Source organism: Telmatherina bonti (genome assembly GCF_933228915.1).
Source record: "Telmatherina bonti genome assembly, chromosome: 9".
Classification (NCBI taxonomy): domain Eukaryota; kingdom Metazoa; phylum Chordata; class Actinopteri; order Atheriniformes; family Telmatherinidae; genus Telmatherina; species Telmatherina bonti.
The window spans coordinates 31,480,105-31,498,710 of record NC_136627.1 but is presented as its reverse complement, the minus strand read 5'-3'; the positions used below and the strand labels follow the sequence as shown (position 1 = coordinate 31,498,710).

Sequence of the window (18,606 nt, the reverse complement as noted above, 5' to 3'; positions counted from 1 at the left end):
CATTTTCCTTCAAAAAACACAAAAATATTTTTTTTTAAATGACAGAAAATGGGACCAGTTATTTTAATTTTATTTCATTTCATTTCATTTACCTTTGTGACTAAATTATAAACATGAGGAGGAGGCGGCCCAGGCGAGCTCTCCTCGGGCTGAGAGCGCAGTGAAGCTCTCTCTTCTCTGGCTGACAGCTCATCCTGTCAGCTGACGTTAGGTTCACTAAAGAATAATCCTGGTCAGACCCATGTAATTAAATTCATTTGTAGTTAATGGGGACAGTGCCGCTGTCATCCCAGCTTGTCTGCTGGGACAAATAGGTGTGTGCATATCCATTTAAAAACAAACAAGAATGGTCTCGCCGGTGCGGTACCTACACAGACACTATCTTGCTTATTCTTTTCAGGCGCGCAATGAATTCTGGGAGAAAGGGGGAGTGAAGGATGCATCGCTTTAAGTATTCATTTTAAGCTAATTTGGAGCCAAAGGAGGTGCAGATATGAAGGGTGGATTCAAAGTAGCCTTTGAATTGGGACAGCACGTGGCGCGCAACAATGACGTATGCCGAGAAATCCGCAGACGCTGAATTGGGACACAGTGATTGTGTTTCTGGGGCATTTCTCCCTGGCTATATATCACCTGCTTGTATGGGAAATGGAACAATCCCAAATAAGCGCTTCGCTTTAGCAACAAGCGCATAAATGAATAAAGCAGGCCAAGACTGCCCAAACTAAGTGTCGTTCATCTAAAAGAAAAGTAAACTAAAGCAAGATACACAATCCCTAAGTTGCTTTATACGCAGACGTGCAGTGCTACTAACTAACCCTCTTTGTTCCGTTTTCTTTCAGTGGTCTTTTACATGTGTTTAACAGTGGTAGAATGGAAAGGCTCAGAGTACTGACAAAGAAAAAGTGATAAAAATATAAAGGTTTTTAACAATACAATCTTTTTCTCTCTTAGATCTTTACCATTGTTCCACACCTGCTCACTTGATGCTTTGGAACATTAATTTTCAATATTTCCATCTGTATTATGTTTTCTTAAAACACTAGCAATTAATTTCACATAATTTATCTAATTGAATCAGAGCTGAAACCAGGTGGGGAAAAGTGTGTCCCTGTGTGCAATACTGCCACTGTTTTCTCAGGATTTAACAGTACAGTAACTCTGCTCCGTGGGTATCTTGTGTGCTGGCCTGTGAACTGAGGAATGTCCTGTTGACCGTGAAACAACACTGAAATAAAGGCAGTCATTGTTCCGAGCCACATGCATGGTGGCTTGTTTAATGAATGTCTGGAAGAAAATAGTATTCGGAATGAACATTATCAAACCTTTGTGCTATTCACCCCACAGCTAAAGTAAACCTGCTGGTATGAGCTGAGATTCCACTGGGCATATCATTATTTAACCCAGTCACTGATACAGATACACTGACTGACAAAATATTGAACACAACCACACTCTTGTTAAAACAGTATGCTCAATTTAAACAACTTTTTAAAATAACTTTAGATTTTGGTTTTTTTTTTTTTTATTTTATTCTTTTGTATTTTTTATTTGTATTAATTTCCCTTTGGGATAAATAAAGTCAGTTGTTGTTCATATTTAGATTATATGTATAAACAAAACCTTATAAGAATTAAATTGATCCCCTTTTGTAGATTAATGCCTTTAATTTCTTTTAAATCATTTGTTTGTTTATTTGTTTTACTTAAAGTTTTCTATCTTAGCATCCATGTGTTTCATATGAAACGTTCAATCCTCACCAGTGAATCAGTTACAAAGTGTGAAAGTTTCCCACAATCGGCTGTGAAACAACAAGTCAAGTGGGGAATATTTTCTGGTTTAACAGCTTTCAGATCCATAATCCCAGTACACTGATTTGAAATTAGTTCCTACTATCTTTAACCACAGGCTACTTCCTTTTTCAGAGAAAGAGGAAGTATACTGTAGCATTTTGACAAGAACCACGTCCACTTCTCCAATTAATAAATGTTTAGTGCAAAAATATTAAAGGATATCCTCTTAAATATTGATCAGTATGCTGCAGGTAGATGTCATCACCATTTCCAGCCAACCACGCTGCCTCTTATTAAGGGTTCTGTGAAGGAACAACTTAAAAGGAAGAGTTGCACTGATGTAAAAATGCTTACAAGTCATGTATCTTAAAGGATGATACTTTATAGGACCCTTTTCTGAGTCGTATTTAAGGGTTTGAATGAATGATGGTAATTTGAAGTCATTATAGAGGTGTGGACAACCAGAGTGCAGAAAGCAGCACTCAGCCCAGTTTGTTTGGCAGTACCAAGCCCACAAACAGAGGTACATGGGAAGTTTACTTACCAGTTGTCTATAAGGATGGATTGAAGTTGTTCAGAATGGTAAAGGAAACACTTTTGCCAAGAGCAGAATAAGATTCAGGTTTTATATTAGTGTCTGAGTTCCCATGAGAGCCCCCAAGGCAGTGAAGTCTCTGAAGTGCACTCTGTGCGTCTTAAAATAAAATCTGGTCCAATCTCATTAGCATTATCTCTAACAACTTCACAAATAGCAAAAAAAAAAAAAAATATGTATATGGGTTAAAAAAAAAAAAAGATTAATTGTTTTGAATCTAATCAAAATGATATTCAGTAACAGGAAGTGATGTCACTATATGCTTACATATGCAGAAATAAATCCGAAATGGTCAATAAAGTCATGTTTCCTCAAAAACAGGGTTACACTTCCCTTTGTCAAAAAGGTAAACAGTCTGATGTATTTATCTTATTTACATGGCGGCATGTCGTAGCCGCTCTCACATTGACACGTAAACGCACACACACAGTTGATCCCAGCAGACAGTGTGCGTTTCAGAGAAAATATCAGCCAGCTGAAAAATCAGACAAAAATATAAATGTTTTCAAAATTCTCCCAGGAGGGTGAAGATGGAGACGCTCTTGCTCCAGTGAGGAGCAGCTGGAGTATTACTCCTGCTCCGGTGTTACGCTGAAAGTGTCATGGCCATCACAGGAGCTAAACAAGGTGAACCCACCGTCACTTTGGGAATTTCTGAGTCGTATTACAGCTTGAAATGGATCCAATATTCTTTGTAGGTTTTAATAACTTCAACACATTATAAGATCTGAATTTTAGGAGTGTTTAGTGACTCAACTGAATTAAACAGATTCATCAGGGCATTTAAAATGTTGAACTTGTTTTCAGTTTTGCATGTATTTATTTATTTATTTATTTCCATCACAACATTAGGCAAAATTGGGGAAACGTATTGCTATAACATTTCAGAAATGCTTGTAGATGTGTCATTTTGGATTACTCAGAGAAAACATTGTCACACAAATGGCCTCAGTGTTGTATAAAAACCGTTGTCAGAGAAAATATCTTTAAGTCAGTAAAAATAAAAATATGAATATGCATTGAATCAAATCAGATCTAATGGAAATAGAATTAAAATTGGCTGTTAAAATCAAATCAGGAAACTATTGATGCTACCGAGCCGTAATATAAATGTTTTCCTCCAGGCAGATTTAGCTTAGTTTGGGAAAGTAAGTGGAACTGATCACGCTTTAGGCTTGTACCATGTCATTTGTATCTGTCAGCAAATTCATTATTGTGGACAATAATGAAACTTTATCACATTTACAGTGACAGTAAAGTATTATGGAACATTTTTGTATGAACTGTCATCAATAACTGAGATTGATCAAATGACTGTGTTATAAAACAAGACTAACATTATAATACCAGATAACACCTTAGATTTTCTGAACACTGAACTGTGAAATAGGATTTTACAGGTTATTTATTTATTAAGTCAAAGATTGTACAATAAAAATGTATCTTTTTTTTCTTCAAATCTTGCGGCCTCAAGTCTTGGCTTTGCCTTCTGCATATGCATCCTGTCAGCATTTTGTTGGATGAATTGTTGGATCTAGACATGACACTTCTCGTTTTCATAAAAAAAAAGTTATAAGCCCCGTCAGTCAACAATCAAACCTTTTTGTCCTTCCAACAGACCTTCAGGAAAGCGAGCTGTCTTGATTGTTCCAGGTGTGTGGTGCGATCACTTGAAGACAAAATGGGACAAATAACCTAAGTGGGACTGGAGTTGATTTAAAGTCTTTCCTCAAATATTTTCTTTTCTCATCGCTTTTCTTGTTGCATTCATGCTTTTACTCTATGTGTCACTTCCTACAAAAGGTTTCACCGATTTTTCTGACAGAAAGCATTTTCTCACATTTATAAACAACCGTTTGTGGGAAATTGTGGAGCGCAACGCACACTTTTAGACTATCACCAGAGGAGTTGTTTTTACTGTTACTAAAGTGGCAAAGATGCTGAAAATACTCTGCGGTGACAACTTTTATCTTTGGAAGAATGAAGCTGAGGGTTTGTCAGATTTTAATGTCTGTTATTTTAGAAAAACAAAACTTGTGTGCAAGTTATGAGCTTTACTGAGTTGCTGGCAGCTTTATTATCCAACTGGACAATGACAGCAGTGGAAATGTATGATTATTGAGTTTCAGTGCATTGAAGCTACAGAATGAAGTCAGTCTTACTTTTGTACCGGCATCCTCAGACACCTGACTGACAACCAAGCTGATAGAATCAAAATACAACTTTTATTCTGAGTAATTTTAAACATCTGTAATACTATTTTTGAATTCCCGACTTGCTTTGACAAGATTGGTTGCTATTATTTTTTCAGAATATCAAATAGTGAGAGATGACATTGTAACATTGGCATGCGGAAGCAAAAGATAAAACAGAATAATCATGATTGTAATCAATCTAATTTGTCACCCTTGTGTTGAAGGGCCAAAAGAATCACCATTTCACTAAACTTGATGTGATGCTGAGATGGAAAATCAAGTTTGTATGTTTTAGCTAAGATCACCAGCAGCTGTCATTTGACTTTCTATGTATAATAACTCTTTGTGTCTATCCGCATCCTTTGGGGAAACATTAATACATAAGGATAAAATTAGATCCACAGGATACTCAAATCCTGGTAACAATAAACATTACATTATATCACAGGCAGCCAAACTGGACTTAAAACAAACAATAGAAAATCCTCTCGGGAGCCACAAATCAGCCACTGCCTCCATTTCAGCAGCTTCTTCGCATCCTTACTAAACAGCTTAGTCTCTGATAAAATATGATGGGCAAATGTGTCACATCTACTCTTACACTGATGTGTGACTATGCCTGAAGAAGGTTTGTTTTCATTTCAGAGCTCATAAAAGTTAGAGAAGGACATCTCTTCAGCTTGCTGCAGGTGACAGTTCTGCACCAGATAAAGATTTAACACTGCAATGAGTTTGTTATCCCTGACTACACGCACGCACACACACACACACACACACACACACAAACCTTTCTGCAACACAAATTGCAAACAAAAATTACAGAAACACACAGTAAGCGCACACCTCCTTTTAATAAAGGTCATATCATCACACCATCAGCGTAAAATAAGATGCTTTATTCTGTCATTATGATGAAGAGAATAAGGTTTATTATGTATTTAACACGTTAATTAGACCCTTGGGGCATTGCTTACACCTACTTTAATAAGCTGTGCTAATTCCTTTTGGTTGATCGTCCTGTTACCGTGGTTATTGCTGTGAGTGTTACTGAGATATTTATTTGATGCTTCTGGCTTTTACTAACTGTTATAGAACTCAAGACAAAGACACGCAGACGTCTGCCTCTAAAAGTCTTTTTCATGTGAAGAAAACACTGGTGTTTTCTGACTTTCACTCTGAATCTGCTCCAGTGGTTCCTATTAACATTCCCCCATTCCGCTTGACAACATCTACTTGCTGGATTTTACACTTAATAAACTGTGCACTCGAATCAGGTGCATTTCAGCCTCAGAGGTTTTTCATTGATCATTCAAATATGACGACTAAATAGAGGTGAGGACCTCCAGGAAAAATGTAATCACATCCAACAATAAAGGGCGCTTTCAGTGTGCTTAGTTGAATCAATAAATTAATATCTATCACCTAGAGACCTTTTCACAATCCCACCGTGGAAAGGCGATGTTGATGAGCACATTTATCATTCAATGGGATGACATATTCACATGGTAAACTTACAATATTTTATATGTAGTTCACTGTACTGGAATCAATAGTTTGTTTAACATGTTATTTATACTTTTAGAAATTCAAAATGTCCTTTCTTTTGCTTAATTTTTGTCATGTTAAAACTTTTCATCTCATTGTTGTCGCCTGTTGTACCTCTACAAACCCGATGATGCTACAACTGATCAATATTTGACCAAAAGACATCTTTGTGATAAGGTTTACACTAACTTCACTACGAATTAAAAATGATGTAATATATTGAAACCACATGTAGTTTCTATGCATCACAATGAAGCAATTGTGAACCCTTTCTTCATGAGATCCTAAAACTCAGACCTGTTTCTGTCAGAAGCATCTAAATGATCACACTTGGCAGATTTGAACTGGCAAGCAAAGCCTGATCCAAAAAATGTACTTGTCAAGCCCAGGTGCCTTTTTTGAGACTATTCTTTTCTGCCAGGAGTCACGTTTGTAAGGAAAGCATATCTGAGGGCAATACCACAGCAAATATGTTTTTCACTGAATCATTGTGCGGCACAGCGATCAGACAGGCTTTTACCGTGCCTCCTCGCTACCAGAAACAGCCGAAATGGGATGTATACAATTGTTTGTATTCACATACCAACATATTCAATGGATTTCCCATGAAAAAAACTAAGCTTTATGGGTTTTAGGCCTGCATTTTATTATGGGATCACTGTTAACATAGAACAGGCAAAAAACCCATAGAAATTAAATAAATGAAATGAAAAATACTTTTTTTTTTTTTTTTTTTTTTTTTTAAATTATGTAATACCTAGATGTACAAAGAGCAATTCACAGTTCAATGCTTCAGTAAATAAATCTCACTGAAGTATTTATAATTTTGCATGTAGGAACAGAAATGTGCAATAACATGCTAAGACATGACCGTAGCAGAATTTGCAGTCTGGTTACAGACACAACCTAATTAAAACCAGTATATTTCCATAACAAATCAAATTGCTTGGCTGTTGTCTTTTTTTAACACTTGTCCTTTCCAGCTTCATATCTTATCATTATATCATCATGGCAAGCAGAATGATGGTCTTGCTCCGGTGTTGTTTGTCTTTTCTCAACTTCAGGCTGTTTTTATTGTGATGCACTGTTGTTTAACAAGACTAGTCATGTTCTCAAACTGTCTGGGATAAGTATTCACATTTAACACAAGTCTAAGATTATTTTGGAAAGAGGTAAATTTCAGATGTTAAACTTTGCGTTATTGGACTTGATCTGGTCTCGGTGGCATTCTGAACTCTCCTTGCAAATTAACCTCAGGGTAACACTTTTGATTCGCTTGATATTTGGACTTGGAAAACCAGGAGCAAGGGAAATGCAACACATTGACATTCCTCCCCTCTCTGATAATGAAATTGCTTAGCGCTATTGCATCCTTTCAAGCATCACACTGTGCTCGCTCATATGGATTTAATCCTGTTGAGAGAGGCTGTTGCTGAGGGCATTCGGCACATCGCCAGCTCAAAAGTAATCCATTGAGTCTTAAATAAGTTGGCTGCTTTCATGTATAAATATCTGAATCAACATATAGGAAATTCATAATCTGATATCTTGGCTGTTTTAAGTCTTGACATTCTGATTACCCATTTACTTTTATACTGTAGATATTGCTATCTTTTGTTTAATCTATTTTAAATGAAGAAATTATAATCACATCCTCTGATTCCTAAGTATAAAGTTAAGCATTATTATTGCACTAAAACATACAAATATACTGTACTGTCAGGCTTTAGGTATGAATAACTTTTAGAAACTTTTTAAATCAACGGTAGACCATTTATAAATGTTTGCTTTCTCTCACTTATAAATATTAGACAATAATCTGCTAAATCTAAGTGGTTGTATATGTAATTGTCCTGTCCATTTCAGTGATATTGAGAAAAGCAAATGGCATTAGAAATGTACATTTAAAGCATGATAAAAACTATGCTCAATTAAACTAAAAGCATGGAGATCAGAAAGAGGATATGACATTACCACAATGGTAGATTATTATAAGCCTTGCTGTTGACACAGCATAATGGCTTTGATATTACTGGAGGATTAAACATCTTGATTTGATGACCATCAAATATCCTCTACTCTTCTAGAGCTGAAGTGTAACCAGATTGCCTTGATTTATCTTTCACAAGTACTTTTTTCCCCTCATGCTTCTAAACCTCATAATGACGGATCATACCACAGGTTGGGAGTGGTCGAGGAGCAGCGTCTGCATGAATTCAGAGTTCTAACAAGCAGCTGATTATAAATGGAGGTTACAGATTCTGGTTTAAACAAAACCTATAATCATTTTTATTTCAAACTTTTTTGTCATTATTCTTATTCACATGCACATTATACAGTGTCTTTAGTGAAATTGGATGTGTCGAATCGCACTGATGAAACTATTGATCTAAAAACTGCGATTCTCGTCCAGTAGGACTTGAGAAAAGAGTGTTAACCCATATATGAAAGCTCACAGTTTCAAGATTTTGGTTCCAATTAACACTGTTTTCTACAGGATTGTGTAATTTTATCATTTGCTGCTGAGATTATTTTTTAATTTGACCATAATAACAATAAGAGTATGCAGTCTGTTTGTTCTGTGTGTCATTTAATTGTCATTCAAATTCCTTTCAGATTCTTTGTAGTTTTTTTCATTTTAAAATTTCCCTTTTAATTTTTTTTACATATCATGTTTTGATGGACTGGCGACCTGTCCAGGGTGTACCCTGCCTGTCGCCCAAAGCCAGCTGGGATAGGCTCCAGCTTCCCTGCGACCCTGAATTGGATTAAGCGGTTCAGAAAATGAATGAATGAATGAATATCATGTTTTGTACATTTTAGGTGTAAACATACATTAAAGAGGAAGAAGAAAGTACTGTTGTGTTCACTGAACATATCCTCCCTTTTTTCCGCCTCTTGCTCATGCAAATAATTTGTCTTTCATAGAAACATAAATAAATACTATTCAACATTTAGTGTAAACTACTATGTGGGAAAAATGTATGCTCTTCAGATTTTTGGCTGCAAAATGAATCCTGCAACATGACAGTAATCCCAGACTGACGGAGTAGTGAATAACTGTTTATCAGCTAAAGAAGTCGAATCCTAGCTTGCTAAATGTTTACTCTTAAAATGTTCTGTGGTCTGTCGAGTGAAAAAAGACACGGCGGCAGCTGTTAAAGCAGCAGCTTCAAGCCCTGCTAGTTATGAGCTGCTGCTGCATATCAGACTTGTTACAGCACATCCCCCAGCTCCCTACTGCCAGTTCATGGTTTGTCCTTGACATTTCTGAGATGCTCCCAGTGCTCTGGCAATAACAGTTTGGTGCACCTGACCATTTCTATGACATGGCGCTAACAAGTACAGAATGTTCTATGCATAATGTATCAGTGTGACGGCATAATCAATGTTATTAATTCACTTGTGATTGGTTAAAGCTTTTGCTCTTTGGTTCTTCTTCAAGGAAGTTGTGAGCAAGTGATTGTAAATATATTGAATAATGATACAGGGCAGCCATTAAAATCAGAAAGATTGTGTCTTATTTGTCGTGGTGTAATTATTGGATGTTATTTCTGCAGAGTTACTGACATGCACATAAGCTCATAACATCCCACACCATGTGAAAATAGAAAAACAATGCAGGCTCAGAGATTTCAGCTTCCTTTTGAAGCCATTTATTCACTTTGTGTGATGAAGCTGACAAGGTTATTTTTAGACAATGAAAATTCATTTTGATTAATGGCTCAAAACAAAAACTCTTATCAAGTGAAAGGGTGTGCTCAGAGAACTGTGGCTGAGGAGCTGATCGCCCATCTGAGCCGACATCACTAAATTAGTACTGATATCATAGATGTGTTAGAGCTAGACTAGTTTATCACAAACATTCATCACTCGAAATCACACCTTAAATCGACATAAGAGCCATGTCATTTGTGACAGAGCCTCCCGTAGAGCGGCTCCACCAGTCTGATGTCATCTGATCCCGATGGATGAAAGCCCATCCACAGGAAATTCAGTAGCACCTTAATGGCACCTTTTTGAACCGCTCACCCACAAGGATTGAGCATGGACTGTAATTGGCACAATATATCTCACCCTATCAGTTTCTGTCTGAAATAAAAAGGAGAGAGGTTCCCGGAGAGACCTTTTACTCCAGCCGTGACACTCGAGAGGTCACCAACATGTAGAGACATACACTACCTCAAAAATTAAAATGCATCACAGGCTGCACTTATAAAGCTGCCTCATCTGCACTGCTGTGTCATATTTCAGTGAGGTTTGACAATGCTGGTGCTTCACAGCGCACATAAAAAGGATCCATTTTCTTCTGCCTAGCGAGACTGTTGTCGAGTGCTCTATCTCTCATCTCTGCTGTTCTCATTTTATCCCCCACAGAAACACATTGTTCATTGTCACTGGTTTAAGAGATATTAATGAATGTGATTGCTGCTCATGTATTTAGACTTGGTACACCTCTCAGCCTATTACCGGAACTGAGATCTTCTTACAATATCCTGTGTGACATGTATGAAATAAAACTGAGTGACTACTAGAACAGGATTTCTGGGATATTTTTCTTGTAATATTTTATCCTAATAGTTATTTTGACTCATTCAGAGGGTTACAGTGACATAGATCATATCATTCAGTCAGGCTGACATCCGTTATCTTTCTGTGTTCATTTAATTTTCTGTTCAGATTCAGAATGCAGATGACGTCTTGATTACTCCCCTGGAAAAATTTCGAAAGGAGCAAATCGGTGCAGCAAAGGTAAGAGACTGCCTACATGTTTAATTAGCAGCTGAATAGCACTGGAGATTTTGTGTGGTCTGACACCCTCGCCCCTTCCTACCCCCCCTCCTCGTCTCTCTTGCAGTATGTAAATCATTAATTAAAAGTAAACCCTGACACTGACAAAAGAAGCTGCATTTTCATAATTCATCAGACTCGCAGGGGGTTTAGACAAAGACATCAATTTGTGATTTTGATGTTGAGACCTCTCTGATCTCTAAGGCTGTTTAGGTTCAATATATTATAGGTGGCACAGTGAACCAAACTAGTAACTATATATGATGAATTTTTTTTTTTTAATACTCGTGGCTGTGCTAGCTTAAAAAATGATTTAGCCAAAATCATAATTTGCATATTAAAAATATTTTGAAAACCACATGAATGAAAGTGAGTCCAGATTTCACACTTTTTATTTCTTTCATCACATTTTGATATTTGAAAATGTGTTGAAACAAAACAAAAAAGCAAAGTTTGATCTAGACACTGTGTTCTCTCTTAAAAGTAACCTCTGAAGCAAGACTTCTAAAGTGAATGCATTTGCCATTTTTTTGTAATGGGATTACTGTAATTCAGTTACATCCAGTGCCATCTTCTCCAACTTAATGGACAACAAGGATTAATTTCAGTAGGGGTTCTGCACAGCATTGCCAGAAGGCATCCTGGTTTCACAGTGGACATGTTGTTGAGGCAGGAGTTGTCTGTAAAGAACAGTGTGGGTTTGTTGCTACGAGCCATGCTTTCATTTCTGGCCAACGCAAAGGCATAATATGAAAGTACAGCAGCTTGTTTGTGGTCACTCCCTCAGTGAGATCACACATGAGCAGGCTGGTAGAACTAGAGCCTTTTTGCAGCTCTCCCACTGAGTTTCTGACTCCACTGTTAACTTTACAGAGTACTCTGAGTCATTTGCACATCTTAACATAACCCTAACCCCTGTAAGGGACTTCTCAGCCTCAAAGTCAGACAGTCAGGTTTTGATTTATTTTACATGACTTGACAGTCACTTGTTGGCAGAAAACTAATCTTGCTGCAGTTCATTGGTTTCTTCTCTAGCCAACCTGCAATATAATGGAACAATTTCTCTCCTCTGTGCTGAGGTGTGAATATCATCGCTCTATTTTTACTGGTCAGACGATATAACCACTAGTGCTGCATGCCTGAAACGTTACATGTATCTACCGTAATGAAATAGCACATTTCGCTGTCATTTCTTTCCCTCGCTCTCTTACATCAACATGGTCAGTGTTATTGCTCAGACTGTCGATGTTTATAAAATGGTTTCTTAAAAGCCACAGCCCCCATCACTCCCACTACCTCTTATTTCCTCCAAGCACTTCCTCCTAATGGCTTTGTCCTCCTACAGCCTATCCTCTGCTAAACATTAGCCCAACTAGAGTGAGATAAAAGCAGACATCACGAGTGACTGAGCAACTTTCCATAGTTCCCAGAATCTCCAGATATCCGCAAGCCGTCTGACCCTTCCAGTTACTGCACTTCATGTTGTCTGAGAACATAAGATGGACTAACTGGGAGCTCTCGCCTTATATGGGCATAAGTTATCCCACTGAGGTTATGTACCAGTGTATCATCTTGCTAGGCTGAAGCACAACCCTTCCATGGCCATGACGCACCAGCAGATTGACTGCAACTCTATAGTGCTTCACACAAGGCTGGACCAAATATTTTACTATAAATCTCTTCAAACTTTGTAAAGTCTACAGCAAACATAAACTGAAAGCTACCAGAACTCAAACAATAGTGTATTTTTTACTCCAACACCATATGTGCTGACTGCCCAGCTGGGATGTTGGCCTGAAATCATTGTTATACTTCCTTTTTTTCACTTCCAGATATGAGTTTTCTATCATCTAAAACATTGTAGATTCCCAGACAAAGAGCTCTGCTTCTAACTGAAGACTAAAAACGAGTTTCTGTCATAGTTTGTCATAGTTCATTTCAGTTTATTTATACAGTTTTCTGTCACAGTGTCTGTACAGTCAGCTGAACTTCAACATCCATAAAATTCCTGATTTATTCTTGTCGACCTGCAGTGTTTTCTGATTAAATTAATTGGTATTTAAGTAGTCCCCTGGGACACTTCCTACAGGGGTTGTATAACTGGAGGGTGGAATTTACCCTGCCTGAAACTTTGACACTATTATTCCTTTCAAGGATCTCCTTCAACATGGGGACGCTATAGGGGTCCCACACTAGCAGAGTGTTAAGAACCAGTGGAAACAGGCCCAGATGGGAGTCAGATGGCCATCCATAATTTGCACAAAGGCTGTTCAGACATCAGATGATTCTTGGCTAGTTATGATCTCTAAAGACTGGCGTGACGTTTGCATTCATGCATAAAATCCCCAAATAAACTAAGAAAGACATTATGAAGTGAAGCTGCGCCACACAGATAGGATTTTTTTGGCACATCTTGTCCATCAGCTGACAAAGATGTTTGCATCTTTTTTTATGCGAGACACTGAAAACCCTATGCTTCTGTTTGTCACTTTTAAATTTAGTTTGCAAACACAAAATGTGATTTAAACTTGAAAAAGCTCTAACTTTAGAAGAGAATGTGTAAGATTTAAACACTATTTTATTTAACATTAGTAATGATTTAAACATTTTTCTTGTTAATCTTTAGAAAACTGGTAACAGTGTGTGCAGCAATGCCATAAAATCATGTGAATGATGAACAAATATGATGCCTGGAGTCTTTTTATAATTCCTTGTTGTGCTATCTCTCTTCTTCTTTGAAGCTGAAAGAAAGTTAATTCTGGACAAGGTGCTTTTTTTCTGTTCAGTCTCTCTTGGGGATAAACTTTGTCAGACTGTCCTCATTGCTTCTGAATTTAATAAAGCTGAATTGCTGTGAAAATAATCATAATAATAATAATAAAATAAACTCAAGGCCCAGCAGCAGTTAGAGTTCACTAAATAATGTAATCTTAGAGCTTCAAAATATGATTAAACCGTCTTTAAAACACACAATGAAATGAAGCTTTTTTTTTTTTTTTTAAATGTTATTACCCCCCCATAACAAAACCTGGTTTCTCTGGATGGATAACCTCAATTTTATTGTTGAATGTATTTTGGTGGTCTGATTGAACTCTTAATCATTGACTTTGTTGTGGTTGGCACTAATCTATGACACAATACAAACAATCATGACATTTTTCATCGTAAGAAGAAGTTCCAAACTCTGTCAATTAAAGTTGCTTCTTTTTCTCCTACTTTTTGTTGAAGTTCAGAAAGTAAGAAGAAAGTAAAGGCTGAACTTGACAGGGAGAAGCCAACAATATCCCTAAAGGATACAGTGTATACCTATTCAAGCAGCTTGTCAAAAGAATTTTCACACTCTAATAATAAGAAGGCTTCAAAAGATTGATTTTATGAGGATACTAGATTTTTTTTGGGCAGCTTTACTCAGACCTGAACAGTCAGTTGGAGATCAAACAGCAAAGGAATATTTCCAATAATCCTCTAAAGCATGCATAGTATATTTTTCTCCACTTTTGACTTTTTCATGTCCTACGAAGTGTAAAAGCAATGTTAAATGTTCATTTGTTTCTCTAAAGGTTTGCGGTCTCCTCTCGCACACACAATGCAGTTTATTTAGAAGCCGAGGTTTGTTTTTTTTAACTCCCCAGAAGCAGATGTTCATAATTTTTTCCTGTTAATTTGCCAACGTCTTGCCATACCCAAAGTTGAACTTTAAGTATGAAGAGAGACATTTTTTGGTTTTGCAGCAAAGCAACAAAGTTCAGACTAAAGCTCTGTGCTGTCTCTTTCTGCCTTGTTCATCAAAGACCAGCTCATGTGTGGAGGAGCATCAAAACAGAGCTGCTATTGCTATTTAATTGCCACTCTGGACCCATACTCCAATTAGCAGTCTCTAATGAGCTCATAGAGATGGGCTGCAGAGTTTTCCCTTTCATGTTATTGCTCAGATAATCCATATGAAATTAAAAAATGTCGTGAAATATGCTGCATGTGATGCTGAACATTACTGAACTAGTAATGGATGTTTGTTTAAGGTGTTGAACTGAAAGTAAGTTGTTCTGACATACATATGCACACGCACATCCACACATATATTTTATAAATACACACACACACACACATATATATATATATATATATATATATATATATATATATATATATATATATATATATATATATATATATATATATATATATATATATATATATATACGCAGACACACAGACATTCAACCTCCCCTGCAGCTTACATCTGTTACCATGGTGATTGGAGGCTCAGAAATGATGGCCCTGAGGTTCCTTAGGGCGAGTGTCAAAACTGGCAGTGTACCTGCAGTGTCCAAATATTCATCCTTCTGTATGCATGTCTCTTCTCAGTGTCTTGTCTTTAGAAATCTGACACATGATAACCAGAACAAAAGCTGCCTGCATTTTTTTTTTTTTTTTTACCTCTTAGCTTTCTCCCCAAAGTCATTATATTGGCAATTAGCAAAGTGACCCACACTAAAGCTGCCATCAAAGCACTCATAGCAGCAACACGAGGCCTCACCAGTTGGAAATTGCACTACAAAGTAATCCGCATCAGAATATTCTCCTGTTGCATCTGATTTATTCATGAGTTCGAACAAAGCAATCAAATGAGGAAATCTCCCAAGTGAAAGGTTCATGTGTGTTTTGTGCACTGTAGATTGTTGCCAAGTGCTTTGACATCATTCATTCTTTTTAGCTTGCCGATCACTCCCCAGCACTGGCCTCGGTTCGTGTCAGAAACTCCCACCTAATGTTCACTTCAGGGTATATATCCATCCTCGGTGAAACTGTCTGTCTCCACATATGTTTCGAAGCTTTTTCTTTTGCACTATGTCAACTTTCTTTAGAGTTTGTGCAATTTTGTACACTTATATTTCACTTTGATTGTGGGGGTGGGAGATACATTCAGCACAAGGACAAGCTACCAAACACCTGGTGTTCTGCTAGGGTGTCATCACAGCTATACCAGTTTGTACATGTCCTGCAAGGATCAAAACAAACCATTACACGATGGGTGACTTAATCAGGCTGGCTCTGCCTCACAGACCCGCTGCAGCACTGAGTCACCGCCTGCTCTTTGTAAGTGTGAAAGAGTTCTCCAGATGTACAGAAACTTTTGTGTGGAATTTTCTAGCTCACACTGGTCAGCAGTATTGGGAGATTCCTGCTGCGACTGTAGGGCTTAGCTAACCCAAAGCTCTTAATTTTTTGTGATGGCTGGTGTGTGTGTCTGTGTGACTTAGTATTTTCCCAAGGGCTTTGGTTGTGTGAGATCTCACAAAATATTATATCTGCGCCACTCACAATGGGAGCACATACCATCACCTCCCTTTTGTTCTTCACTAATGTCCTGAGGTTCCAGTCCACGTGTTATCATTTTTAATCATACGTTTATGTTCACCCATTTTTTTTTTTTTTTTATGTCTGTTTTAGAAAACAGGACATACAGGAAATTGATGTTTTTTTTTTCTCCTCTCCAGAAAAAAAAATCACTCATGGGCCAGGCTGCATAAGAAAGATGGAAATAAGATGCTACTACATGAAATTATCTATTGATTTTTGTGCTGTTCTTGTAATAGTTTTGTTGGAGTATTACTGTGTCTTGTGGTGAATTCCTTCATTTAACTGCTGTGGGAGTTGTTGAGACAAAGCACTATTCTGGGTCATATCAGTAGCTGAAAGATTAGACTTGCTAAATTTCAGGGCCATGGGAAGAAAAACAAACAAGCAGGATCTGGTTACAGTAGTTGTTTCCTCACACTTTCTCTATCCCCCTTCATTTAGCCTGTCTTCCAGCTCTGCTATACATGTATGCGTAATAAGATGGGCGTTAAAGTAGGGAAAGCTTGGTTTAGAGGTCAGACTTGCAGATGAAACATGAATACCCTCACACAGTCAGGTTCTCTCTGCTGTGATTAAGGCCTGCAAATTGGATCTTTTTGGGTGGAATGCTTAATCTCTTGGTCCATATGCTGTATAGATGGGCATCTGGCATGAAAAGCCCATTTCCTGTGCCTTTCTCAAAGTGTTCTGAAACACTGTCTGAATCCTGACTGTCCAGCTTGCCTTATCGCTGCATGTGGATAGTAGAGCATTTTAAGAAGGGAAAATGCAAACCAGAGGCAGTGTCTGTGACTGCACCAGATGCGTCATGATATTTGTGTTTTAAAGTGAGATGTGTGTTTCCTTTAACGCATGTCCCCAACTTGATGTATCTTGAAAATAATTGCATATCTTTCTGAAGCCCTGTTGATAATGCACAGTCATGTAGCTGCTGTCATTTTGTCATTACACACGTCTTATGGCACTTTTATGACCTACAATGAGATATTGACAGAATTTTAAGTGGCAAGTGGCAAATGGGATGTCAAATGTAGTTAGACCTCCACCTAGTGGAAATTAAGGCTCACGCTGCTGGTGAGGGATAAAAAAAAATGCATTTAAACTAATGTATAAGCCATTTATGCTTCATAGGAGGGGAAGAAGAAATTCGATAAGGAAACAGAGAAATACTACTCCACACTTGACAGACACCTCAACTTGTCATCCAAAAAGAAGGAGGCATATCTGCAGGAGGTAAAACCCAAAGCAAGTTTTCTCATTCCTCACATGTATTTGAATAATGCTGTTTTATGGTTGTTGGGTGCTGTTTGAAAAAAAAACATATTGTGTGTGTGTGTGCACTTTTCTTTGATCTTCGCCTTTATAAGCACACGCTATTTCTATGTGGTAATGTAAGCATTAACGATTCTGTGCACCCAACGCTGGCCAGGGTTGACCTGTGTCTTTGTTATGGCACTAACCAAAGTTTGTCTGCTCATTCTCAGGCTGACACACAGATTGATAAGGAGAGACAACTCTTTTATGATGCATCCCTAGAGTATGTTTTCAAAATACAAGAAGTGCAAGAGAAGAAGAAATTTGAGTTTGTTGAGCCGGTAAGAGAAGTGTTATTTTCATATATTGTGAAAAATAATCAGTTTGGTTCTATTTGGTCTGCATTTTGATTTGGTTTAAGTTGCATCACAATTCCAGGCCAAGAGATGGCTTTTTTCACTTCCCATCTTTTATATAGTTTTATTTATTTTACATTTTTTTATAACTATTTATGTATTTATCTTTTTTATCAATTCTATTTTAATTGATTTTTTTTTTTTTTTTTTTTTTTTACTGTATTTACTTTGCATTTATGTAATTGTAACTACATCTAGGTGCTAAGGGGTTAATGAAAGCAGGTAGAAAACTTACACATATTTCATCTCTTGTATATTGCACATACTTGTCATCTTCATCTTAAATTCTCTTTCAGGCACACCATCTATTTGGGGAAGTGAGTGGTAAATTTAGAATTATTATTTTAAGGCAATTGCTTATCAAAAGCCTTACAAGTGCCCTTAGCTTATAAATGTGCAGAGTCAGTATTACTTTTTAATATCAGATGTTGAGAAAAAAGTAACAAATTTAGTGTTAAATACCAGAGAATGTAAGAAAAGAAGAAACCCGAACCCATTTGTTTTAAAAAGTCTCCTTCCATTTGTTTACATCCACTGGCAACTTCCCACAACCCAGGCCAGAAATGCAAATCTCCAGGCTGCAGATAGTGGTGGGAAAAATGACAAGGCTCAACCTTGCTTGTGATGAATCTGGGTACAGATAAGGTGGTTCATCC

The 18,606-nt window shown here is 37.3% G+C and overlaps 1 protein-coding gene across 1 annotated transcript in view; it reads left to right on the top strand.

Moving 5' to 3' along the window:
• The window catches only part of arhgap42b (Rho GTPase activating protein 42b), a gene marked incomplete at its 5' end in the record, with an annotated part of 72,857 nt that overhangs the window by 41,214 nt on the left and 13,037 nt on the right, over positions 1-18,606 (top strand). Inside the window, 3 exons of the mRNA XM_079246332.1 lie at positions 10,809-10,880; positions 17,412-17,513; positions 17,765-17,875. Of these exons, the coding sequence (XP_079102458.1) occupies positions 10,809-10,880; positions 17,412-17,513; positions 17,765-17,875 (285 nt within the window). The remainder of the gene's footprint in view (positions 1-10,808; positions 10,881-17,411; positions 17,514-17,764; positions 17,876-18,606) is intronic.